The sequence below is a fragment of the Prionailurus bengalensis genome, chromosome A3, assembly GCF_016509475.1.
Source record: "Prionailurus bengalensis isolate Pbe53 chromosome A3, Fcat_Pben_1.1_paternal_pri, whole genome shotgun sequence".
Taxonomy (NCBI): domain Eukaryota; kingdom Metazoa; phylum Chordata; class Mammalia; order Carnivora; family Felidae; genus Prionailurus; species Prionailurus bengalensis.
The window spans coordinates 102,225,739-102,251,911 of NC_057354.1; the positions used below are offsets into that span (position 1 = coordinate 102,225,739).

Consider the following 26,173-nt stretch of genomic DNA (forward strand, 5'->3'; position numbering starts at 1 on the left):
TCAGACGATCTTAGTTGGGGTTCCATAAAATGGGAAGACAGTGTGTGATGTGGGTGGGAAGACAGGTTTGGTGAAACAGTCTGAATCTGTTTTTTTAGAATCAGGGTTTGTGAACGGAGAATGTGATACTCTTCTATGATGACCTATAGACTTTGTCAGCTCAGATATTCCAAACCCACACTGCTTTGGCCACCATGAGAGATATGCAGAGCCTGTTCCCTGATCGGCCCAAAAGGGACTTCTCTCTGATTTAGAGGGAGACTTTCTATTTGCATGAGTACTGAGGTCAAGCCATCCAGCAGAAGGACCTTCCCCAACGCAGGTCCCTGGAGTGGATTCCTAGGCCCTGAGGCACCTGTGATTGAAGTTGGTCATCTTTCCTAAGTATCTGCTCTCACTAGAAAGTATACCCAGCAAGTGAAACTTGGGCCCAACAAGAAATGAAAAGAGAAATTAGATATTGTTTTAAAACTAAAGAAAACAGTGTATCGAAATTGGTGGATTGTGGGGTGCTTGTTGACTCAGTTGGTTCTGACTCTTGACTTTGGCCCAGTTCATGATCCCAGGGTCATAGGATCAAGCCTTGCATCAGGCTCTGAGCTGGGCATGGAATCTGCTTAAGATTCTCTCCCTCTCTCCCTCTGCCCCTCTCCCTTACTTGCGTGCACCCTCTCTCTAAAAATAAAAAAAAATAAAAATTTTAACAAAGAAAAACCCCAAAATTGGTCGTTTGCCAGAAACAGGGACTTCGTCACACTGAATTTATAGCATTAAATGTGTTGATTATTTGTAAAAGTCACACATCAGTCACCTCTCACAATATCATACCTGCTCTGAAATTACGGAAGATTCTTTGCACACTCAGAATCCAACACTTTTACTGATTGTTCTCGGTTCATCCCACCTGACACCAGTTTAGAATGTTCCCTTAAACATGTCAATGGAGTGGGAACATAAGTACTAAGAGGAGAAATAGGAAAGTGGGTAAATATCAATTTCATAATATTACCAGATCTGATCTTCTTAAAGATAGACCCAAATTGCTGAACTCCAACATGTATTTAATTTGTGTTCCACAAATCTGACCCACTTGTCTGCCTGTCATGCGGACTGAGTTGACACCCGTAGGCCAGGCAGGGCGAATTGCAATGAGTTTTCAGTCACCTCTCCCTTTTTCTCATGACTGCTGGCTCCAAGGGCTCTCGGGCCCCTCCACGCCCCTGCTGCCTCCACCCAGCAAGGACATGCCGTTTCCAGGGCCTAGGTGTGGAGTGCCTGAGCTGCAGCCGAGGCCCTTGTGGCCCAGAGCCCTCAGCTGCAACCTAGTCCCCTGAGTTCTCTAGCATCTTCTTACACATGCTCAGAATCTGCTCTGCCTGCTCCCCAAACAGCACATGTGGGCAGCTGGGCAGTGACAGGCAGGGAGGTTTGTGTTTGGGGCTGAACCATTGTGGGAGGTCTGTGTGTACCTTGCAGGCAGTAATAAACTCCAATGTCGTCAGCCTCCACCCTGCTGATTCTCAGGGTGAAATCTGTCCCTGACCCGCTGCCACTGAACCTGTCTGGGACCCCAGAGTCCCGGTTGGAAACCCTATAGATCAGGAGCCGTGGAGACTGGCCTGGCTTCTGCAGGTACCAATGTAAATAGGTGTTTCCATTACTGTGCAGGAGGCTCTGACTGGCCCTGCAGGAGATTGAGGCCGGCTCTCCAGGGGTGACGGGCAGGGACAGAGGGGTCTGCGTCATCACGACATCCCCACTGGATCCTAAAATAATGAGAGAGAAGCACAACGTTATGCAGAAACCTTAGAAGCCACTTTTATGATTTAAAATGTTTTTGTATTTAAGGCTAAATCGTATTTTGTGATTTGATTCATCCTCTAAATGTACCCAGTTTCCAAAGAATTGCAGGCACAAAGTGGCCTCTTCCTTTCCAGCATCTCACTAAAGCACTGCTCTTTGTTCCTTTCAGTTTTTTCTTGATTTCCCAGGCCCCCAAATTAAATTCCCCTGCCGGAGGGCAGTCCCACCCGTGGACAGAACACACGTGGGGAGCAGTAGCGCCCCCAGAGCTCTCCCTCCAAGCCCCATTCTCCTTTCTCATCCCCCCTCTGCCCTCACCTGGGATCCAGAGCATCAGCAGCCCCAGCAGCTGAGCAGGGAACCTCATTTTGAGAAGCTGAACTGGTGAGTCCTGGTCAATCAAAGCAAGATTAGAGCTGATCTTTTATGTCAGGTGCAAAGGTTTTATCTGAGACTGTGTACGTTAGCCCTCCCTTAGGGAACGATATGCAAATCTCCTGTGGGCACAGCAGCCGGGAGGAGGCAGTGGGGGTGGGGGGGCACTCCCACGTGAGCAAAGTAATATAACATGTCTGTGTTTGAAGGGAAATTGAGAGATAAAATCGATGCTGCCTAAAGAGTACAGGCACACACTGGGGCACCTGGGTGGCTCAGTCGGTTGAGCACCCGACTTCAGCTCGGGTCATGATCTCAAGGTTCATGCGTTCGAGCCCCAGAACCTGCTTCAGATCCTCTGTCCCCTTCTCTCTGCCCCTCCCCACCTGCACCCACCCCCCCAAAAATAAATACATATTTAAAAAAATAGTAACTTGTGTTAAATGTTTCCTTCTTTTCCTCGACCAGTTTAGTAGTTCTCTAGAACTTTCCCAGTCACCTTTACACTTCTAAATAAGGCTGAATTCCATACATATTTGGTGAATCTTAAGCTTTTTCATGTTTATTTAAAGAATTATTTTAATGTGTATTATTTTTTGAGAGAGAGAGAAAGAGAACAGGGGAGGGGAAGAAAGCAAGAGAGAGAGAGAGAATCCTAAGCAGGCTCCGTGCTGTCCGTGCAGAGCCCAGTTCGAGGCTCGATCTCATGAACTGTGAGACCATGGCCTGAGCTGAAATCAACAGTCGGATGATTAAACGACTGAGCCACCCAGGTGCCACAAAAAGAAATGGAATTCTAAGCAAACACTGAACTCTGGTCACTTGGAGTTTTATTCTCAGAAGTAGGCATTAGCAGGTTTTGATCACCTTCTATGTTTTTCAAGATTGCTCCAATAAGTGAACACGCTGCAGATGATGGGAGCCGGGCATCACCAGCAGCCGCTGGAATTACAGCCGGAGACTGAAGGAAAAACAGAATGGGGCTTGCGGAATTCTTCAGTAAGACTATGCCCTCTCCTGACTTTGAGTTATTTTTATTTCTATGCCATCATTTACTTCGGGATAATTTAGACTCACCCAAAATTTCACACAAAAGAGAGTTCCTATATACTCCCGCCCTGGCTTCCCCTAACGTATCACCTTGCATAACCACAGCCTACTTACCAAACCTGAAAATTAACACGAATCCTGTGCTATTAGCTAGCGTTAAACCCATATTTCTGCCTCACTGCCCTCCTGCGAGGCCCCCCACCGTTGTCACCTCCCCCCCCCAGCTTGGTTTTCCTCTGAGAGGAGCAGCTGCCCTGACTGATCCCTGGAGGAGGCAGCTGTTGGGTTGAGCGGAACCGCCGCCCCCACGCGGGAGGGTGTGTTTAGGGTCGTCACGCTGCGCAGGGTCGTAGTGAGGGTTCTGTGTGCACGAGTGTGCGTGGTGTCCCCACGCTCCATGCTGCCTATTATGTGTGCGCAATCTGTCCCTGACCCACTGGCACTGACCTAGGCTGGGCCCCCGGGGGGCCCTGTGGACACCCTCTGTGTCAGTGGTTCCAGAGATCGGTGTGGCTTCTGCTGGAACCGGTGCCATGGATGGGACTGAGACTGGCCCTGTAGGAGATGGAGACACGCCCTCCCACTGCCACCGACAAGAGGGATAGAGCCGGATTCAGCACAGCCACCCATGGGAAACTGGAAAAGGGAAGAAACTTACCATGGAAATGCAAATAGGAAAAAATAGTTCTGAAAGAAAGAAATGATGTACCAGGAGCACCTGGGTGGCTCAGTCTGTGAAGCGTCCAACTCTTGGTTTCTGCACAGGTCATGATCTCAACAGTTCCGTGAGTTCGAGTCCTGCGTGAGGCTCTGGGCTGGCAGTGTGGAGCCTGCTTGGGATTCTCTCTCTCCCTCTCTCTGCCCCTCCCCCTCTCGTGTGCTCTCTCTTTCTGTCACTTTCTCTCAAATAAACAAACATTTTTTTTAAAAACGTGAATCTCGGGGCGCCTGGGTGGCTCAGCCGGTTGGTCAAGTGTCTGACTCTTGGTTTCAGCTAGGTCGTGATCTCACAGTTCGTGAGTTCAAGCCCCGCATTGGGCTCTGTGCTGGCAGTGCAGAGCCAGCTTGGGATTCCCTCTCTCTCTCTCTCTGCCCCTCTCCGTCTTGTGTTCTCTCTCTCTCTCAATAATCGAACAACATTAAAAAATATGTGAGTGTGATCTGCAGGTCTCCAAAGCCATGACCCCTGGCCTGGGGAGAACCAGGTTCCGCACTTTGTCATGCATGCAGGAAGGGAGAACCTTGAGCTGGGTCGTCTTGACGGTTACTTATAATAGTTTCGGGCTTTCTAACTCTCAATCTTGTCACCTCCTGCATTACGCATGTTACATCCTATTACCTGATATCTGCAAAAGGAGGGGTCTGTTTCTGTTGCCTGTTTTTTTCTCTCCTTGATTTTGTTGGCTTAGAATTGTTGACTGAAAACCATACTGTGTTGTGTGTACTTAATCCTTGTGTCGATTTACACACACAGTGGCCGTGAAACAGTTTAGTGGCGATTTTCGGCTCTGGAATGATTTTTTTCATCCAGAAAGAGATGACATTTGAGTCTGGCAGCCTGAAACGCTAGGGTATGTCACCCTCATCCAGTCAAGGATTGCACTGTGCTTTGAGTCTGGGCTCCCGCATGGGTCATACATTGCCCAGTTCTTCCCTCCTCCTAGGGGGTGGGCCTGCCAGGATTCCAACTGGAGTCCTTGAAATTTGTCAGAATCCCTCCTTCTTTATAGTCCTTGAAGATTAATTAAAAAAATTTTTTTTAAGTTTATTTGGAGACAGGGAGAGAGAGAGAGAGAGAGAGAGAGAGAGCGCACAAGTGGGAGAGGGGCAGATGGAAGGAGAGACAGAATCCCAACTGGTCTCCTCACCATCAGCGCAGAGCCCCATGTGGGGCTCGACTCACGGGCTGTGACATCATGACCTGAACCAAGATCAAGAGTCAGACGCGTAACCAACTGTGCCACCCAGGTGCCCCGAGATTAATTTTTATCTATGGCTGTGTGAGATGGCTGAAGGCTTTGCTCAGCTCTGAGGCCTCTTGGCCTGTCCTTTATCTCAGATTCTCGCCGGAAAAGAGAAAAGTGGGGCTCGACTCTATGGGCTTTCCTTCCTTCCTTATCTCTTTCAATATTTATGTTTTAGGGTTTTTCCGTGGAGGTGGGAAGTACTCCGTTTCCAATTAATAGGCATTTTTTGAGGCTGACGATATGCCACCTACCAAGAGAAGTCGAGAGGGTGTTTATTATCCCTACAAGGGACTCCTGGAGACAGCAGGATGTGCACGAGCAGGTCCAGGCTGGTTTCCACGGGACAGCATGTTGAGCATTTATAATCGCTAGGGAGTGGGATTATAGGCACTAGAAGCACCCTAGCTTGAGCTGGAGACTTGTGAGGGGTGAACGTTCCAGCTTCTACACAGACATGGGCAGAAGGGGAAGATAGATTTGACATAGTCACAATACGGAGACTTTCAATCCTTGGGCATAATATGGCCTTCCATTTACGTAGATTGTGTGTGTGTGTGTGTGTGTGTGTGTGTGTGTTTAAAGGATATTCTGGAACTTTGAGTGTATTTTGTTATTTTCCCTAAATACTGGACGCTTTTGAGGCACTTGGAACTCGTGTGCTTTCTAAGTTTAATTTTTAAGCATGTCTTTCAGTTGCATAGAAATCAAACTGACTTTTGCATGTTGATTTGAATCCAATGATGACCTATTTCTCCTATTATTTCTAGTAGCTTCTTTGTAAAATATTTGGAATTTTCTCTGCATACAATCCTTCCATCTGCGAATTACGTTGGTTTCCACTCTTCCCTGCCTGTGTCTGTTTGTTGCAGATGTGGGTGTCTTCTCACGCCGGCTGGGACCATCGGAGGCGTCCGTTCATATGAATCGGATCTGACGCCCTTAGTGGTGAAATTGTGTTTGAACCTGGTCGTGCAGCGAAGGCTGAGGCACAGCCAGGGATCAGAGTTCAAATCTTGTCATGGACTTGCTTTTCAGAACCTCAGGATTTCCGAACAGAACAGACATGCTGAGCTGAGCACCACAGCAGCTGCTGATAAAGAAGCACCTGGTATAATGAGATAATCACTGAAGGTTATAGAGGTTTTTGTCTCTCGTTAAATCACTGTGGATGCCGCTGTTATGCTGCTGGCAGTAGTAAGTGGCAGCGTCTTCAGGCTCCAGGCTGCTGATGGTGAGGGTGAAATCTGTCCCAGACCCACTGCCGCTGAACCGTGAGGGGACCCCAGTTTGCAACGTGGATGCACGATAGATCAGAAGCTTAGGAACTTTCCCTGGTTTCTGCTGATACCAGGCTAACCATGTGTTAACGTTCTGACTCGCCCGGCAGGTGATGGTGACTCTGTCTCCTGGAGATGCAGACAGCGAGGATGGAGACTGGGTCATCTGGATTTCGCAGCTGGCTCCTGAGATGGGGCACAGAGAAACAAAGACCCACATGATGAATCATGTCATAAGAGGACGCGGCTGGAGGGCCAGGCAGTACTGGGCGCGCTGGCTGAGTAATTTCCCAGTGTTCTCCTTCCTTACCTGGGAGCCAGAGCAGCAGGAGGCCCAGGAGCTGAGCGGGGGCCTTCATGTCCATGCTGTGTCCTGACCGGGACTGGGTCCTGCACAGGGTGTGACCGGCCCATTAATCAGCGTTCAGGGAAGTGGGCTGTGCTTGAGTAATATGCAAATCAGCAGAGGAAGGGACAGGCTGGGCACAGCTGCAGGGCTGGGTAATCTCAGTAACAAGCCAGGCTCCTGTCCGCCAGATGCCCGAGCCTGACCAGGGTGGCACACACGTGCCTGCAGAGAACGTGTCTCTCCGTGGGGCCATGGCATAGAATCAGTCTACTGTCCTTTGAGGAAAGTGTCTTGTGTTCTCTTCAATGCTCATGATATGCTTTCTTTGCCTCCCCTCCATCTAAGATAGGTTCGATTGAGAATGACACATTTTAAGAAACTGCAAGCCATTTAACAAGCTCTGCATCTGGTAGGTTGGGATATTACCGAGGCCAGACAATCTTTCTCTTTGATCTGATTTGCTGATGGCCTCGGGATGGTCCGTTGTCAGCGCGGAGACAGAACCCAGAGTATCTACAGAGTTCCTCTGTACATGTGACCACACAGTGACTGATATACACGTGAAGAATCTGCTGGGTTTGTAGAAAACTCTTTCTGAACTTGGAAAAAAATAAAATGAACAGAGCATCAGTGAACTGTGTGACAGCTTCAAGCAGTCTATTTTGCATATAATTGGAGATCTAAGAAGAGAATGTGGGGAGGGGAGTACAAAAATATTTGTAACAATATTGGCTAAATTGATTCCAATTTTAAGAAATCATTCCTAGGGCTTATATAATTAAAAATCCAGAGTCAGTTGGACTGTTTGTTTTTTTAGTTTTGAGTTGTGTGAGTTCTTTATATATTTTGGACATGAACCCCTTGTTGGATAAGTCATTTGCAAATATAGGTTGCCTTTTGGTTTTGTTGATGGTTCCCCTTGCTGTAATAAAGCTGTTTATTTTGGTGTAGATCCAATACTTTATTTTGCTTCCTTTCCCCATGGCTGAGGAGACACGTTTATAAATAGGTTGCTAGGGCCAATGTCCAAGAGATTACTACCTATGTTTTCTTTTAGGCAGTTTCTGATTTCAGGTTTCACATTTAGGACTCTAATCCATCTTGAGTTTATTTTTGAGTGCAGTACAAGAAAGTGGTCCAGTTTCATTGTTTTGCAAGTAGTTGTCCAATTTTCCCAGTATCACTGTGTGTGTGTTTGTATGTATAATATGTGTTTGTTTGCTTGTTTGTGTTTGGGAGGGGGAGGGGCAGAGGGAGAGGGAGAGGGAGAATCTTAAGCAGGTTCCATGCCCAGCTCAGAGCACTACATGATCTGAACGGAAATAGGGAGTCGGATAATTGACTCCCATAATCATTTTTGAAAAGACTGTATTTCCCCCATTGTATATTCTTTCCTCCTTTGTCACAGATCAAATACCGTGGCTAAGTATACAAGCCCAAGATAAACCCTACAATTGGCCCCTACCTCCCTCATGGTCCTGGTTGTGGTTGTAAGTTTCTCGTAGTTGAATGATCTGGGGAATATTGAGAAATTGTTTCTAAAATAAAGACATGAATCTCATAACTAAAAGATAGAGTCAACCCCGGTAGCCGTCCTCTTTGGATCCTGAAGGCAACACGTCCATTTTTGAGAGACTTCCTCTGACTCATTTATTGATGTGGTAGTAAAGTTGGCTGTGTCGAGTGAGTCCCAGAACAGAAGAGGAGTCCGCACCAAGTTCAGCATGCAGTGGACTTATGATTCAGTAAGCCAATGATGCTTAAAGTGCCTGTGGCACATAGGGACAGTGCTTGGAGGTTCCAGAACCACAGTACAGACCTCTAGGGTATCGAAACAACAATGTTATGGTCTCTCCTAAAGATAACCTGTCCCTTGTGGGATAATAGTCCTGACTTCTCATTGAGCCCCGGTAGAGACTACCTGTAGTCTTTAGGACACAAAGAAGCTGTGTGATCTACATTGTCCTTTATGAATTCAGTGGGATCTGATGCACCCAGATATAAATGCATACGTGCGCAACAGCCTCCTATCATCAGGTAGAAGTGGGATACACAGGCTGGTCCTTGACGAAGTCCCCAGGGCACACGTGCTATACATATAGAAGTTGTTCAAACTGTCTTGGAACCTGCACTTGCTGAATTCCTCCTTTACCCTCATCCTATACCCACAGCCTTATGTGAATTTTCTCTACACACTGAATGAGAAAGAAAATAGTTTAGATTTAATTTACGTGGGATATGCTGTCAGCCCTCCAAGGTAGATTTTTAGCTTTAATGACCACTTTAAAAATGGCGGGGGTGGGGGGGTGGGGTGGGGAGGAGAACACGTGGGAGGAAATTCATCTAGTGGGCAGAGCTTGGGGTTGTGTTTTCCAATCCATGTTACCTCTCAGAACCCAAATCAGAGATCTACCACATTCAAGGGCACTCCTTAACGGTGTGGTCCGACGGTCAGAAGATTGGATAAAACGACCTGGGAGGTTGGTGACGAGAGGCTCCAAAGTAGAGTTTTATGAATGGATCTCTGGACCAGGCACCTACTGTAAGAGCATTTGTGTCTTATGCAAATGCTCATGACAACACGTGCCCTGTACAGGGAGCTCTCAATCATCAGGCAGACGAGATGACCAACTCCGTGGAGGTCAGTTAGCCTCTTTCCCAGACACGCCGGTGCCTGTTTGTTGAGCTCAGGCATCCGGTGGCCACGACAAGGAGGATGGAGGTGACGCCCGGGCTCCACAACACAGACGTCCTCTAACCGGGACTTACGTGGCATTTTCCCACCAGGTAATTGCACAACAGTTTAAAGGAAAAGATGAATCCTATCCCTGAACCCTTATCGGGCTTCAGTGCCCAGGGGATCCAGCTACCCGTCTGGTAGTAGCTATATTTTATGCACCCCCTCCACCAAGAAGGGGACAGCCGTCTGTCGCCACTACAGTAGACCCTACGTCTGGCTACTGCTTGGCGTCCTTGTCTACCATGCTACTGTCAGCACCTCGGTCTGTGGCTCACAAAATTCTTGGCGTCATGCTACCTGACCGACAAACCTGTGTCAGCGGAAGATGCGAGGGGATGTTGCCGAGTTGAGAACGGACTGCAGGTGGACCAGGGGAGAAGCTGGCCATCTTTGAGGAGGGTGCAGCCCTGGCCCGGGTGAAAGATGATGGAGGCTTGCGCCAGGTCAGGCAGTGGAGGAGGTGAGAGCTGGTCCGATCTGGGATATATCTGAGGCTTGAGATTATTTATTATGTGACTGGCTACCCCCCAGTGCTAGTGCTTCTCAGGGAATTTTTCCACGGCTAGCTATGCAGAATTCCTCTGGGTGGTGACACCACCCACCCCGTTCTATGATTCAGATTTTCTGGTTAGAATCCTGGCTTCCTGTCTGAATGACATAACCTCTCTCTGCCTCATAGCCTTCTACTGGAAGAGGCAAATAAAACATCTCATATTAAGACTTAGCTCAGTTTATGGCACATAATAAGCATTAAGTACATATCTCAGCCGTTCTTCTCTTGGCCGTTGTTAAACTTATAATTCAAGGCACTTATGGTAGGTGAGAAGAACACTGCCACCTGCTCCTCCCATCGAGCGTGGAACTGATCTCTTTAGGACTGTCGAGACTATTTCTTGACTTCTTGAATCGAAGTGCACCCTTGGGACGTGCTGTGTCAAACAGCATGTGGTGAGAGGGGCCCCAGGCCAGTTCTGGAGTCCGGGCCTCGAGAGGTTTTGCAGCTTTCACCTTCCATCTCAGAGTGCAAGAAAGCCGATCTAGCCTCATGGCCGATGAGAGGCCACGTGGGGCCCTGAGGCACCCGGCCGACAGCCCGCACCAACCACCGGACATGTGAGTGGGCCATCCAGTGGCGTGACAGGGAGTGTGGGGTGCTGGGGGGCGTGGTCCTTCCTGTGGGAACAAGTGTCTTGTCATTGGCATTGTTCACAATTGCCGGTGGACGGTGATGATAAAAGTAGCATTGCCACCAATTTATAAATTTCTACAGTCAATTCACTCTTTGGAGCCCGCCCCCGCATCACCAGGTCAGGAGACAGAGACTCTCAGGGTGTGGAATCTCAAATAGAGGCACGTCACACCTCTCACGCCGTGGCCTCCTGCAGGAAGCAGGTGTCTTGGTTCGAGAACCGGCATCCACGACCCAGACAGGGGATCTGGGTGTGGGGACGTGTCGCTGTGGGAGGCCAGCTGAAGTGCTGCTGACAGTAATATATCCCGATGTCCTCAGCCTCCACTCCGTGGATGGTGAGGGAGAAGTCCGAGCCAGAGCCACTTCCCCGGAACCTGGACGGGGTTCCGGCGGCCCGGGCAGACGCCCCAAAGATGAGCAGCCTGGGAGCCTCATTGGCTTTCTGTTGGTACCACGCCATGGAGGTACCTACCTCCGTGCTGCTTCTGCAGGTGATGGAGACGAAGCTGTCCCGAGATGCTGCCAGGGTCTCTGGGGCCCGAGTCAGGACGTGCCACCCTCCGCTGCCTGCAACGACACCCGACCCAGGCACCGCAGTGTATTATTTCGCTCAAAGCCTTTGAGGAAACGTGGATGCTCAGAAGAGCCACGTCATGCTTAAATGTGGCACAAACCGGAAATCAAGTGCCCCTGGGCCTTCCCACCTTTGCCTGTGTCCAAGAATTCACGGAGTTGTCCATGCGTCCTGGGGCCCGGGACAAGTTATGAAAGGTGACCCAACAGGGCACAACCCCACCTTGAGAGGCAGATGGATGAGTCCTTCCCTTGTAGCCAAGCTCACAGACAAAACCTCTCCATGGCTTGGTCACAGCCTCGTGTCTGACTCCCTGCCAGGTGTGATCTCCCTGCCCAGCTCTCACTGCCACCCACGGCCTCCAGGACGCGGGTCTCAGTGGCCGGTCTGTCCCCATGTGCAAGATTCTGAGTGTTTATAGTTTACTTTCTGGTCTCCAAGAACCAGCACTTACCAACAGAGAGTTCTGAGGTGGAGTCAGAACCGCAGGTTAACAAGGGCCCGGATGTGTGAGGGAACAAGGCTGTCGTCTGTAGGCGTGAAGGGCCTGTGCGGGAAGTAAGGGGACCTGGGGTGGGTGAATCCAGAACAGGAGCTGCACACACACGCTGCACTTCCACTCGGTGACCAAGAGGAGACACACTGGAGGTGCCCGGATGAGGAGCCTGGGAGCCAGTGGCAGGAAGAGGGGGAGGATGCCATGTCAGAGCTGTCGGCCCTACTCCTGTGGCCAAGGTCCCAGACCTTCAGCGGCCCCAGGGCAGGAGTGACAGCCGGGTGAGGCTTGTGCCCCCAAGAGGGGACAGGAGGACAGGACCTGTGTTTATGCAAGCATCTCGGTCATTGATGACGAGAGTGACTTCTGTCCACACCCGCTGCCCCTGACCAGGCAGGCATCGCGTCCAGGGGGCAGTGTGAGTGAGCAGGAGCCCAGGAGCCCTTCCTGGTTTCTGCTGATTTCAGGCTAAGGCAGTGTTCCTCTGCTGGCTGGCCCTGCAGGGAATGGTGACCCTCTCTCCTGGACCGTAGGGAGGGACGCAGGAGATGTCCACACAGTGTCCCCACTGGCACGTAAGTGGGAAAGCCAACATGGACATCCCCAAGCGTTAATACTAAGCAGATAGCTCATTCAGTTTGATGTATTACTGGTCCAAGTTTAAATGTCCAAGTTTAATGCCAACAAGCTGAGGATGAAGCCTGAGTCCTCCTTCCTCACCAGAGTCAGTCAGCAAGAAGGAAGGAGCAAAGCCGGGGTCCCCATGTCCCCGAGGTTCCTGCTGAAGCTGACCCTTCCCCAAGAAGGTAGGGAAGTGCTCTGAGACACAGCCATCACAGAGGAGATGGGCCAAGGCCACGTTGGTCTAGAGCACAGCCACACAGAGGGTTTTCTCCACCACCCAGCACAGAGACAGCTCCTCTCAGGTGTCCCCACCGCACCAGAGAACCCATTCAGCCTTTGGAGCTCCTGGGTCATAACTGGGCAATATCACTCTTGCTCTCAGTATTTGAAGATCAGGACTAGGGTTCTTCTTTGTTGTTTATTGTGGGGTTTGCCTGCCATCTAATGGCTCTGGTGTGATATAGCAACTCAAAGGATTTTTTGATGTGGGGTCCCTTTGAGTCTGGGCTGTGAGACTCTTCACTGTTGTTCATGAAGTTGACACTATGACGTCCATCACTAGGCCAGAGTCTGTAGGGAACACGAAATGATTCCTCTCCTCACTAAACCTTGCACCCAGTAACGAAGAAAATACTAACGCGTAGCCGGGTTTGGTTTAAAATGGATAAAATGTGTTTGTCATCCTTCAAGTGTGATTTGCATGTACCTCATCTCTTGACTTCTTTCAAGACAAGAAATTGTTTCTACCTTCAGGCGACTGAAGACAACTCTAAGGCATTAATTATTTATTTACAAGATTATTGAAATGGCACTGGATGGTCCTTGACTAAAACTCAGGTGGCTCCTTCTAGACCTGGGGTTTCTGGTTTGGGTTTGGGTTTTCTGTTTCAATTAAATAGCCACAGATTCATCAAGTCACTGATTAAGACCAGGCAAGTAGGGGCCTGGGTAGGGGGAAGCAACTGAGAGTGAAGTCTCGTGGAGATGTGTTTTGTGGGGTCTCTGTTGGGGACTGCACCACCGTGGGAGGAGGGAAGGAAGATGGTGGCAGCTTCAGCCTCCTGGCTGCTGATGGTCAGTGGGAAATCCCTGTCAGACTAACTGGCCCTGAACCATCCCGGGACCCCCAGGCTGTAACTGGGCAACATGGTAAATGAAGTGCTTGGGTTTTCCCCTTTTCTGTTGGGACCGGTTCAAATCGGTTTTCCCATCAGTGTCCTTGAGACTTTCATTGGCCTTGGGGGTAATGATAATTCTCCCTCTAGAAGCTCCAGACAGAGACTGGGGACTCAGTCAAACATAATGTCACCATAAATACCTGAGGTTAAAAATGAATCAAAAAAAGACAGGAAATAAGGATGCAGTGTTACCTGCCTCTGTATTTCATCTTCATAATGTAAAACCCTGTGAAATGTGTTCCATTACACTATCCTTACTTACGATAACATATTGTGTACATAAATCTTTAAAAATCTAAAAGAAAACACTAGAAATATCTTAGCAAAGGCTTTGGGTTCAGTGTCGATCTCTAAAATACCTAGGGGTGCCGGGGTGGCTCAGTCAGTTAATATCCCACCCTTGATTTCGGCCCTGGTTATGATCTCACAGTTCATAAGAACCTGCCCCACGTCGGGCTCTGCACTGACAGCACAGAGCCTGCTTGGGATTCTCTCTCTCCCTCTTTTTTTGTCCTTCCCCCACTCAGATTCTCTCTCTTTCTCTCTCCTTCTCTCTCCAAATAAATAAATAAAAACATATATAATATCTATTGTGGGTTAGAGAAGATTTTGGTATCTAGAGATATTTTCTAGGTTGATAACGTAAAGGAGTCAACATTATTAAGATTAAATTTTTCCCAAATTGATATAAATATTCAATGTAATCCAATTAAAATTCCTAAAGGACTTTTTTTCAAAATTGAAGAAATTGATAAACTAACTTACATGAAATTTATATGATCTACAATCTCCAAGGAACTCCTAAGAAGTAAGATAATGTCAGAAAACTAATAATGAGAGGTTTTAAAACTTATGACAAAGCTGCATAATACAGTGTAGTGTATGCTGGGTATAAAGATAGACAAACAAATAGAACTAAACAAAAAGTCCAAGAAATGACCCACATGTACGCCGTCCCTTGATTTCTAACAAAGGCAGTAAGGTGGATTATTGGTCATTTTTACTTTTTAATAAGTTATAAAAATGTAAATAAAAACCTTGGCCCAACTCATATCAAGCAAAAGCACGAGTTAGTGAAGGATCATATTTCTACATGTAGGCGTTAAGGTAATTATGCTTTAATGAAGAAAGTGTCGGAGGGTATCTGTGGTCCCTAAAGGGGGGGGTAAAGATGTTTTAATATATTTTTTAATTTTTAAATGTTTTTATTTATTTTTGAGAGACATAGCGCTAGTGGGGAAGGGGCAGAAAGAGGGAGACACAGAATCTGAAGCAGGCTCCAGGCTCTGAGCTGTCAGCACAGAGCCGGACAGGTGGCTCAAACTCACGAACTGTGAGATTATGACCTGAGCTGAAATCAGACGTCCAACCGAGTCACTCACGTACCCAGAAAGGGAGGCAAATACATTTTAAACAACATGGCCATATAATTGTGGGAGGAAAAAATTCGATACATGAGACTTCATCAAATTAAGAATTTCATTTCAAATAATCATTTAAAAGGTGAATAGACGTGTCGTAAAGCATGAGAGGATACTCCAATCTGACAAAAAGGTTATTTCTGAATGTATAAAGAACTCCCTACAAGAGAAGAGACAAGCCATGTATATTTATGTATAAACATACAAATTACCTATTATATCAATATGATGATAGGTAAGTGTATATATCAGTGAAACAAGCAAAACCAGCACTTCCCAAGAAAAAGAATATCCAAATAGCTAATCGGAAATAAACATGAAAATTTTCTCGACGTCTTCCTCATCAAGGAAATATAAATGTTTACCACAGTACCATTTCAGGATCTAGCAATATGGATATGATAAAAAGTGTGGCATAAGAAGTGTTGCAAAGGATTTATAGCAACTGGAACTTGTACATAGGTGACGGAGTGTCCGTTTGACTTGTTGGAAAACCATTCGGCAGTTCTTGCCGGAGCCAAACATGCCAGCCCTGTGATGCAGACTCCATTGCTAACAATACACCCAATATAAGCCCGTGTCTAAGTCCACAGAAACATCGCGAGACTGGCTCTGCCGTTCTTAGCCTGTGGCACCTGATGGGACCTTAACACGTGGAGCCTGAGGGGCAGCCAAAGCCCTCATGGTCTGGGGCCCTCAGCTGCAACCTATTCCCCTGGGTTGTCCAACTTCTTCCGCCCACACAGACTCAGACGATCTGCGGTGGCTTCCCCAGACAAACGACACTTTTGGGCAGTTGAAATATCCCAGACGGGCAGGTTTTTGTTCAAAGTTTAACCACTGTGGGAGGATACTGTAAAGCTTGACCGCAGTAATAAACACCGACGTCGTCAGCCTCCACTCTGCTGATTCTCAGGGTGAAATCTGTCCCTGACCCGCTGCCACTGAACCTGTCTGGGACCCCAGAGTCCCGGTTGGAAACCTTATAGATCAGGAGCCATGGAGACTGGCCTGGCTTCTGCAGGTACCAATTCAGATAAGTATTTCCATTACTGTGCAGGAGGCTCTGACTGGCCCTGCAGGAGATTGAGGCTGGCTCTCCAGGGGTGACGGGCAGGGACAGAGGGGTCTGCGTCATCACAATATCCCCACTGGATCCTAAATTAAAGAGAAAGAAGTTCAAGGTTACATACAGACATTATAAGCAATTTTCTTGATTTTCCTTTGTTAATTATTTCAGGTTCATCTGTTTTTTTTTTATTAATGACCCATATCATAATTAAAAAATTAATATTTACAAGGCATAAAAAGGATTCTGTCTCAAGGAATTCATCTGACACTAGTCATTGTTTGTTTTAGGTAGTTCCTAATTCTCATAGGCAAAATATCGAGTTCTCTTCCCTGGAGCATGAACATACATGGTCAGAATACACATGGAGAGCAGGGGCACCCTCTCCCCACCCCATTCTCCTTTCTCATCGCCCCCTCTGCACTCACCTGGGATCCAGAGCATGATGAGTCCCAGGAGCTGAGCAGAGAACCTCATTTTGAGAAGCTGAACACGATGAGCCCTGATAAGTCAAAGCAAGTTTAGAGGTGACCTTTTATCTCAGACTTGCAAGGGAAGGTCCTCCCTAGGGGACAATATGCAAATCTCCTGTGGCTGCAGCAGAGTGGAAAGAGCCAACAAAAGGGTAAAGGCTTTATCATGTAAGCAAATTCATATAAAGCATGCTGTGGTGTCAGAGGAAAAGCAATAAAGATACGGTTCTTGATGCCTGTGGAAGTGTGAAGATCTGATCGTGGAGATCTGGGTCTGTGGTGAGGACCCAGGGCACCGGCCTTGACACTCTAAGAAAGCATAGGGACACTGACTATGTAGAGATGTGTATCTAGCTAAGTTCAACCACTGGGAAGTGAATGTCCAACTTCTTGGCTTCCTGCCAGCTCATCTGTAGAGCAAATAGTTCCCATCAACTCTGATGGTGACCAAGAGGGTGTCTCCACTGGCAGATGGTATTCTGCTAGTTCAAGTGTCGTCAGCTATCTGCTGTTGCCAGGATAGCTGCTTAAGAATGTAAAATGCCAGTGTTAGAAACCGCCCTTGTAAGTCATCTGGGGAGTTAAGCAGCGTAAAAGCACTCTGTAAGAGGACTTGACAGGGAAAACGAGGTCATCTCCTACATATAGAGAGCTAATAGCCCAATTTAAGAGGAAGACAGGGAAGATTTTATGTATCAGGCAGTGAATGTAGGATTCTTGGACAGCAACTGATGGGCTGTATCCCATCATACTTACCCGTCATGTACCAGATTAATCAAAGGAATTTCTTAACAGAAGAGCTGCCTAAGATAATGGCATAACATAAACAAGGACTATTTTTCCTTCTTAGTGTTTAGAAAAACTCCTCCCATACAGTCTTTCTCATCATGTAGGACAGGTTCTTTCAGGTCTTCCAGGTTCTTGTTCCCTCTGTGTGAAAACCTGAGTCTCTTCCCGACCTGAATGAGTCACAGCCATGGCCATGAGCCTAGAGTTCAAAAGGAGATTTGTATGTGAGAAGAGCAAGAACCGGAGATGCTGTTTTAACATCTTGGGGTAACCCTTTCCTATGACTGATATTTCCCTGCAATTTCCCTCAAAGATAGCCATGGCTCAGGGGCATCAGATCACCATACCTCGGGTCATTCAAAGAGGACATCCGCCTGAATCTCCTTCCCTCGTCAGTGATGCCAGTCATGATGGATTGAACAACTTGTGAAAAATGGAGCTTATTTTAAATTGTTTCACAAGGGTAGTCACTGTCCTTTGTCACCCAAAACAAAACAAAGAAACCAGCCTAGAGCGATTGAAAAGTTGAGTGTGTGCCTCTGGGGATTCTTGGGTAACTAACCCAAAGTCATACTTAATTGCCAAAGAACACAAACAAATAAACACAGTTCTCGATAAGCTTCTCAAAGAGATCTTGGCTTGACTATCTTCAGGGCAATCCTTCAAAATACGAATTTATTATTATTATTTTTATTTTTATTTTTTTAAATATGAAATTTATTGTCCAATTGGTTTCCATACAACACCCGGTGCTCATCCCAACAGTACCCTCCTCAGTGCCCTCCTCAGTACCCATCACCCACCCTCTCCTCCCTCCCACCCCCCATCAACCCTCAGTTTATTCTCAGTTTTTAAGAGTCTCTTATGGTTTGCTTCCCTCCCTCTCTAACCTTTTTTTTTCTTCCCCTCCCCCATGGTCTTCTGTTAAGTTTCTCAGGATCCACATAAGAGTGAAAACATATGGTATCTGTCTTTCTCTGTATGACTTATTTCACTTAGCATCACACTCTCCAGTTCCATCCATGTTGCTACAAAAGGCCATAGTTCATTCTTTCTCATTGCCACGTAGTATTCCATTGCATATATAAACCACAACTGCTTTATCCATTCATCAGTTGATGGACATACAGGCTCTTTCCATAATTTGGCTATTGTTGAAAGTGCTGCTATAAACATGGGGTACAAGTGCCCCTATGCATCAGTACTCCTGTATCCCTTGGGTAAATTCCTAGCAGTGCTCTTGCTGGGTCATAGGGTAGATCTATTTTTAATTTTTTGAGGAACCTCCACACTGTTTTCCAGAGCGCTGCACCAGTTTGCATTCCCACCACCAGTGCAAGTGGGTTTCCATTTCTCCACATCCTCGCCAGCATCTATAATCTCCTGATTTGTTCATTTTGGCCACTCTGACTGGCGTGAGGTGATATCTGAGTGTGGTTTTGATTTGTATTTCCCTGATGATGAGCGACATTGAGTATCTTTTCATGTGCCTGTTGGCCATCTGGATGTTTTCTTTAGAGAAGTGTCTACTCATGTTTTCTGCCCATTTCTTCACTGGATTATTTATTTTTTAGGTGTGGAGTTTGGTGAGTTCTTTATAAATTTTGGATACGAGCCCTTTGTCCTATATGTCATTTGCAGATATCTTTTCCCATTCCATTGGTTGCCTTTTAGTTCTGTTGATTGTTTCCTTTGCAATGCAGAAGCTTTTTATCTTGATGAAGTCCCAATAGCTCATTTTTGCTTTTAATTCTCTTGCCTTTGGGGATGTGTCAAGTAAGAAATTGCTGTGGCTGAGGTCAGAGAGGTTTTTTCCTGCTTTCTCCTCTAGGGTTTGGATGGTGTCCTGTCTCACATTCAGGTCTTTTATCCATTTTGAGTTTATTTTTGTGAATGGTGTAAGAAAGTAGTCTAGTTTCATCCTTCTGCATGTTGCTGTCCAGTTGTCCCAGCACCATTTGTTAAAGAGACTGTCTTTTTTCCATTGGATATTCTTTCCTGCTTTGTCAAAGATTAGTTGACCATGCTTTTGTGGGTCTAATTCTGGGGTTTCTATCCTATTCCATTGGTCTATGTGTCTGTTTTTTTGCCAATACCATGCTGTCTTGATGATTACAGCTTTGTGATAGAGGCTAAAGTCGGATTGTGATGCCTCCCACTTTGGTCTTCTTCCAAATTACTTTGGCTATTCGAGGTCTTTTGTGGTTCCATACAAATTTTAGGATTGCTTGTTCTAGCTTCGAGAAGAATGCTCGTGCAATTTTGATTGGGATTGCATTGAATGTGTAGATAGCTTTGGGTAGTATTGACATTTAACAATATTTATCCTTCCAATCCATGAGCACGGAATGTTTTTCCATTTCTTTATTCTTCTTCAATTTCCTTCATAAGTTTTTTATAGTTTTCAGCATACAGATCTTTTACATCTTTGGTTAGGTTTATTCCTAGGTATTTTATGCTTCTTGGTGCAATTGTGAATGGGATCAGTTTCTTTGTTAGTCTTTCTGTTGCTTCATTATTAGTATATAAGAATGCAACTGGTTTCTGTACATTGATTTTGTATCCTGCGACTTTGCTGAATTCATGTATCAGTTCTAGCAGACTTTTGGTGGAGTCTGTTGGGTTTTCCACGTATAATATCATGTCATCTGCAAAAAGTGAAAGCTTGACTTCATCTTTGCCAATTTTGATGCCTTTGATTACCTTTTGTTGTCTGATTGCTGATGCTAGCACTTCCAACACTATGTTAAACAACAACAGTGAGAGTGAACATCTCCGTCGTGTTCCTGATCTCAGGGGTAAAGCTCTCAGTTTTTCCCCATTGAGGATGATGTTAGCTGTGGGCTTTTCATAAATGGCTTTTATGATGTTTAAGTATGTTCCTTCTATCCCGACATTCTCTAGGGTTTTTATTAAGAAAGGATGCTGAATTTTGTCAAATGCTTTTTCTGTATCGATTGACAGAATCATATGGTTCTTATCTTTTCTTTTATTAATGTGATGTATCACACTGATTGATTTGCGAATGTTGAACCAGCCCTGCACCCCAGGAATGAATCCCACTTAACTATGGTGAATAATTCTTTTTATATGCTGTTGAATTTGATTTGCTAGTATCTTATTGAGAATTTTTGCATCCATATTCATCAGGGATTTTGGCCTGTAGTTAGTTCTCTTTTTTGTTGAGTCTTTGTCTTGTTTAGGAATCAAAGTAATGCTGGCTTCATAGAATGAGTCTGGAAGTTTTCCTTCTCTGTCTATTTTTTGGAACAGTTTGAGAAGGATAGGTATTATCTCTGCTTTAAATGTCTGGTAGAATTCCCCTGAGAAGCCATCTGGTCCTGGACTCTTATTTGTTGGGAGATTTTTGATAACTGATTCAATTTCTTTGCTGGTTATGGGTCTGTTCAAGTATTCCTTTCTTCCTGTTTGAGTTTTGGAAGTGTGTGGGTGCTTAGGAATTTGTCCATTTCTTCCAGGTTGTCCAGTTTGTTGGCATATAATTTTTCATAGTATTCCCTGATAATTGCTTGTATTTATGAGGGATTGGTTGTAATAATTCCATTTTCATTCATGATTTTATCTATTGGGGTCATCTCCCTTTTCTTTTTGAAAACCCTGGCTTGAGGTTTATGAATTTTGTTTATCCATCAGGAAGAGCTAACAATTATAAATATCTATGCGCCAAATACAGGAGCTCCCAAATATATAAAACAATTAACCACAAACATAAGCAACCTTATTGATAAGAATGTGGTAATTGCAGGGGACTTTAATAATCCACTTACAATAATGGATAGATCATTTAGACACAGGATCAATAAAGAAACAAGGGCCCTGAATGATACATTGGATCAGATGGACTTGACAGATATATTTAGAACTCTGCATCCCAAAGCAACAGAATATATACTTTCTTCTCGAGTGCACATGGAACATTTTCCAAGATAGATCACATACTGGGTCACAAAACAGCCCTTCATAAGTATAAAAGAATTGAGATCATACCATGCACACTTCCAGACCACAATGCTATGAAACTTGAAATCAACCACAGGAGAAAGTCTGGAAAACCTCCAAAAGCATGGAGGTTAAAGAACACCCTACTAAAGAATGAATGGGTCAGCCAGGCAATTAGAGAAGAAATTAAAAAAATATACGGAAACAAATGAAGATGAAAATACAACAATCCAAACGCTTTGGGAAGCAGTGAAGGCAGTCCTGAGAGGAAAATACATTGCAATCCAGGCCTATCTCAAGAAACAAGAAAAATCCCAAATACAAAATCTAACAGCACACCTAAAGGAAATAGAAGCAGAACACCAAAGACACCCCAAAGCCAGCAGAAGAAGAGAAATAATAAAGACCAGAGCAGAAATAAACACTATAGAATCTAAACAAACTGTAGAGCAGATCAATGAAACCAAGAGTTGATTTTTTGAAAAAATAAACAAAATAAGAATTTTTAACAAGGTTGGAAAATATCTTGGGTAAAAATGATATAGTTTTTTCACTGTTGAGCTCTATGGTAAGAATCTGGGTGGCCAGTAACAAATTATGGTAAGGAGACAGGATTACAATAAATGTCTCATATTTCACTAGCAACAATTTTATTTATCTTTTCTTTCCTTACCTTTTGGAACTTCTGTGTTTCTTTGACTTTTATTTATTATGCTACCTACTTCAATTCTGGGTCTTGAGAATATGTCGGACTCCTAATTAACCATCCTGGAGTAAGAAGTCAAAAAGACATGCAGTTGAAAAAGAAAAAAAAACAATTGAATTGAACATGAAAACAAAGATAAAAACAGAAAAAGAACAATATCATATACCTTAACCTAGTTTTAAAGGATCATTCTGTAAAGGTATAAATTAATCGGTTTTACCTACACTCCAGTATGGACCCCAATTTATGGGAAAATGAGTAACAGCAAGAAACCCGTCATGTTTCCTTTTAATTACACCTTGATTCTTTTTTTTTTTTTTTTTTTCAACGTTTATTTATTTTTGGGACAGAGAGAGGCAGAGCATGAACGGGGGAGGGGCAGAGAGAGAGAGGGAGACACAGAATTGGAAACAGGCTCCAGGCTCCGAGCCATCAGTCCAGAGCCTGACGCGGGGCTCGAACTCACGGACCGCGAGATTGTGACCTGGCTGAAGTCGGACGCTTAACCGACTGCGCCACCCAGGCGCCCCACACATTGATTCTTAAAATGTTATTTTTACAAAATATTTTTCAAGATGCTTGAATGCCATAAAATATCGCTACTTCCTGTGAAAATTAATTGATACCTCCCTTAAAAGTCTGCCATTTTAACTGGTTCTTTTATCTCATAATCTGTTGCCCTTAAGAATTCAGAAAATGCAAAATACTATAAGAATTCTTCTTTGATCAAAAAGAAGGCTTTGTTTTACTTAAAAAATTAAAAAAGTTTTTTTCACATTTTTAAATTTATTTTTGAGAGAGACAGACAGAGCACAAGTGGGGGAGAGGCAGAGAGAGAGAGGGAGACACATAATCCGAAGCAGGCTCCAGGCTCCGAGCTGTCAGCACAGAGCCCAACGCAGGGCTCGAACTCACTAACTGTGAGATCATGACCTGAGCCGGAAGTCAGACGCTTAACCAACTGAACCACCTAGGCGCCCCGACTTATTTTAAAATTTAAATCCCAGTTAGTTAGCATATAGTGTTACTTGGTTCCAGGAGTAGAATTTAGGGAGTCATCCCTTCATATAACACCCAATGCTCATCCCGACAAGTGCCCTACTTAATACCGATCACCCATTTAGCCTGTCCCTCCATTCAACAACCCTCCAACAACCCTCAGTTTGTTCTCTACATTTAGAAGTCTCTTATGGTTTGCCTCCTTCTATGTTTTTATCTTATTTTTCCTTCCCTTCCCCTATGTTCATCTGTTTTGTTTCTTAAATTGCACATGAGTGAAGTCACATGACATTTGTCTTTCTCTGACTTGACTTATTATGCTTAGCATAATACACTCTAGTTCCATCCACTTTGTTGCAAATGGCAAGATTTCACTCTTTTTTTTTTTTTAATTTTTTTTTTAACGTTTATTTATTATTGAGAGACAGACACAGGATGTGAGCAGGGGAGGGGTAGAGAGAGAGGGAGACACAGAATCTGAAGCGGGCTTCAGGCTCCGAGCTGTCAGCACAGAGACCGACGCGGGGCTCGAACTCACGAACCGTGAGATCATGACCTGAGCCGAAGTCGGTCACCCAACCGACGGAGCCACCCAGGCGCCCCAAGATTTCACTCTTTTTGATGTTTGAGTACTATTCCACTATATATATATATATACATATATATATATATATACCACATCTTCCTTATCTATTCATCAGTCGAAGGACATTTGGGCTCTTTCCATACTTTGGCTATTGTTGATAGTGCTGCTATAAACACCGGGATGCATGTGCCCCTTCAAATCAGCAGTTTTGTACCCTTTGGATAAATTCCTAGTAGTGTAATTGCTCCCTCTTACAGCAGCTCTATTTTTAATTTTCTGTGGAAACTCCATCCTGTTTTCCACAGTGGCTGCACCAGTTTGCATTCCCCCCCAAAGTGCAAAAGTGTTCTCCACTGATAGTTCTGTTTAAGGCAAGAGAAAAGGGCAAAGGAAATGTGTTTCTAGCAGTAAATATGATGAAACAAAATGAACAAAAAATCATTTTAAATTATTTTTTTTTCCGAATAGTTCTAGAAAATCTCTTCCCACATCTACTCTTTCTTGTCATGTATTTTGGGCAGCCACAGCCATGAGTTCCCAGTTTATTTTTTTTTTTATTTTTCAACGTTTATTTATTTTTGGGACAGAGAGAGACAGAGCATGAACGGGGGAGGGCCAGAGAGAGAGGGAGACACAGAATCGGAAACAGGCTCCAGGCTCTGAGCCATCAGCCCAGAGCCTGACGCGGGGCTCGAACTCCCGGACCGCGAGATCGTGACCTGGCTGAAGTCGGATGCTTAATCGACTGCGCCACCCAGGCGCCCCCATGAGTTCCCAGTTTAAAAGGAGATTCCATGATGTTAGAACAAGAGACACAGCATTCCTTTCAAGTTTCAGTGTATCCTGTACATTTCCATGGACTTTCATGGAAGATGGTCACCAGGGAACTAGGTGCTGGGTCAGAGCTGCTGAACAGCATTAATTTCAGACTTCTTGCCACCAGAGCTCCAACATCAGAGAATGTTGCCCCTTTGACCACCAAGTTAGTGGAGCTTTGCTATTGCAGGCTTGGAAACTGATCACCCAAACTGAAGCTTGCATTGTGAGAAAGGTAGTAACTGTGAGAAACGTGTGTTTTCTTTGTTACAAGGCAATTCTTGAAAAGGTTACTTTTATAAAGTATTCTTTGCCATACTTCGGTATCAGAGAGTTTTGTTATTTCCTGTGAAATTAATGTAAAAAAAAGTCTTTTAAGAGTCTCTGATTCTGGCTGATTGTTTTGTCACATAGTCTGTTGCTCTGAAATACACAACACATGTAGCATCCTATAGAATTGGTCACACAGGCTTCACGGTTTTCCTTTACTACCTGTAGACAGAAAGGGTGACACTCTGAGTTCTAACAAACCATTCTGTGCCCTGGACAACAAATCGGCCCTTGAACCAAGTCAGTCATTCCAGCCTGGACAGAAATAATAACATCTGGTGAAGGGACGTATGGGGTCTGAGTAGGGAACAGAGCGGCTCTGTGTATCTCTATACGTGACCATCATCAGCTGAATGAGAAGAAAACTTATACGGGTGGCTTTTACTGTAATTTTGTCTGTGTTGTCGGAGGACATTAGTTTGGGTTCAGTGAAACTGAAAGCTGGTGTGGAGGTGGGGTGACGTGGGAAGGCGGTCTTGCAGATGGAACTTCTGAGTCTGTGGTCCCGTCACAAGTGGGGAGTAAGATACTCCCACACATTGTGGGCACCGTGTTCTGTAGACTTTGTCGGTCCAAACAGTCCAAACCCACACTGTTTTGTCCAAGCTTAGAGATACACAAAGGCCTCTTCCTTCCATGGACACAAATAGAGGTTCTTCCTGATTAAAGACCCAGTGATGTCATTGTCAGAGCACTGAGATCAACCCAGCCATTAAGGAGCACCCCCAACCATAGGTGAACTAGAGGGGATTCCTGCCCCTGAGGCCCCTGGGATTAAATGTGTCCATCTCTCCTGAATAACTACAATGTTTTACCCATGAGAGGACGACTCCCGATGTGCAGGGAGGTCTGGGAAGGCTCAGTGCATGTGCTTAATCCTCTGAGTGTATAGGTTCTCTGAAAGCACTGAGAACCAGATATGTTTACATACCTGACTTTTCTGAATTCTCAAGATGTCACTTTTCATCGGCTTCATATGAATCTGTATCCAACTATTTGATTTAGTTTTGTTTCCTTTTTCTTGAAATCAATATAAAAATCCTATAGAGATATACGATTCATCTCTCAGGTGAGAAAATCATGTGCTGGAGATGAAGGCATTTTGTCTGTCCATGGGAAACTCGCTGCCATGTCCAGACTGATTGGACAAAGTGAGACAATAATTCTATTGCCTACTGAACATCTCTGCCTGATAAGTTTTTCACCTCCTTGAAGACCCTCCCTAGGCTCGCCCTTGCAGAAATGGGAGTCCCTGCTATCACGGTCTCCTAGAAGCCACAGCTTGTCTGCAAATTTAATCGCTGTTTTCATAATCTGTTTGACCTTGTAAGAGAGGCTGGTTCTCTTGAGACATGGGCATTCCAGTCTTTTAAGTTTAAATCGACACTGCCTTTGAACA

General features: G+C 45.2%; 1 gene segment (V, D, J or C); it reads right to left on the reverse strand.

Annotated features, from left to right (window-relative positions):
• Nucleotides 1-22,855, reverse strand: part of LOC122497153 — a 102,184-nt gene extending 79,329 nt beyond the window's left edge. The window contains 3 exon segments of the V gene segment in view: nucleotides 6,364-6,658; nucleotides 6,783-6,855; nucleotides 22,851-22,855. Of these exon segments, the coding sequence occupies nucleotides 6,364-6,658; nucleotides 6,783-6,837 (350 nt within the window).
• Between the last annotated feature and the right edge of the window lie 3,318 nt (nucleotides 22,856-26,173).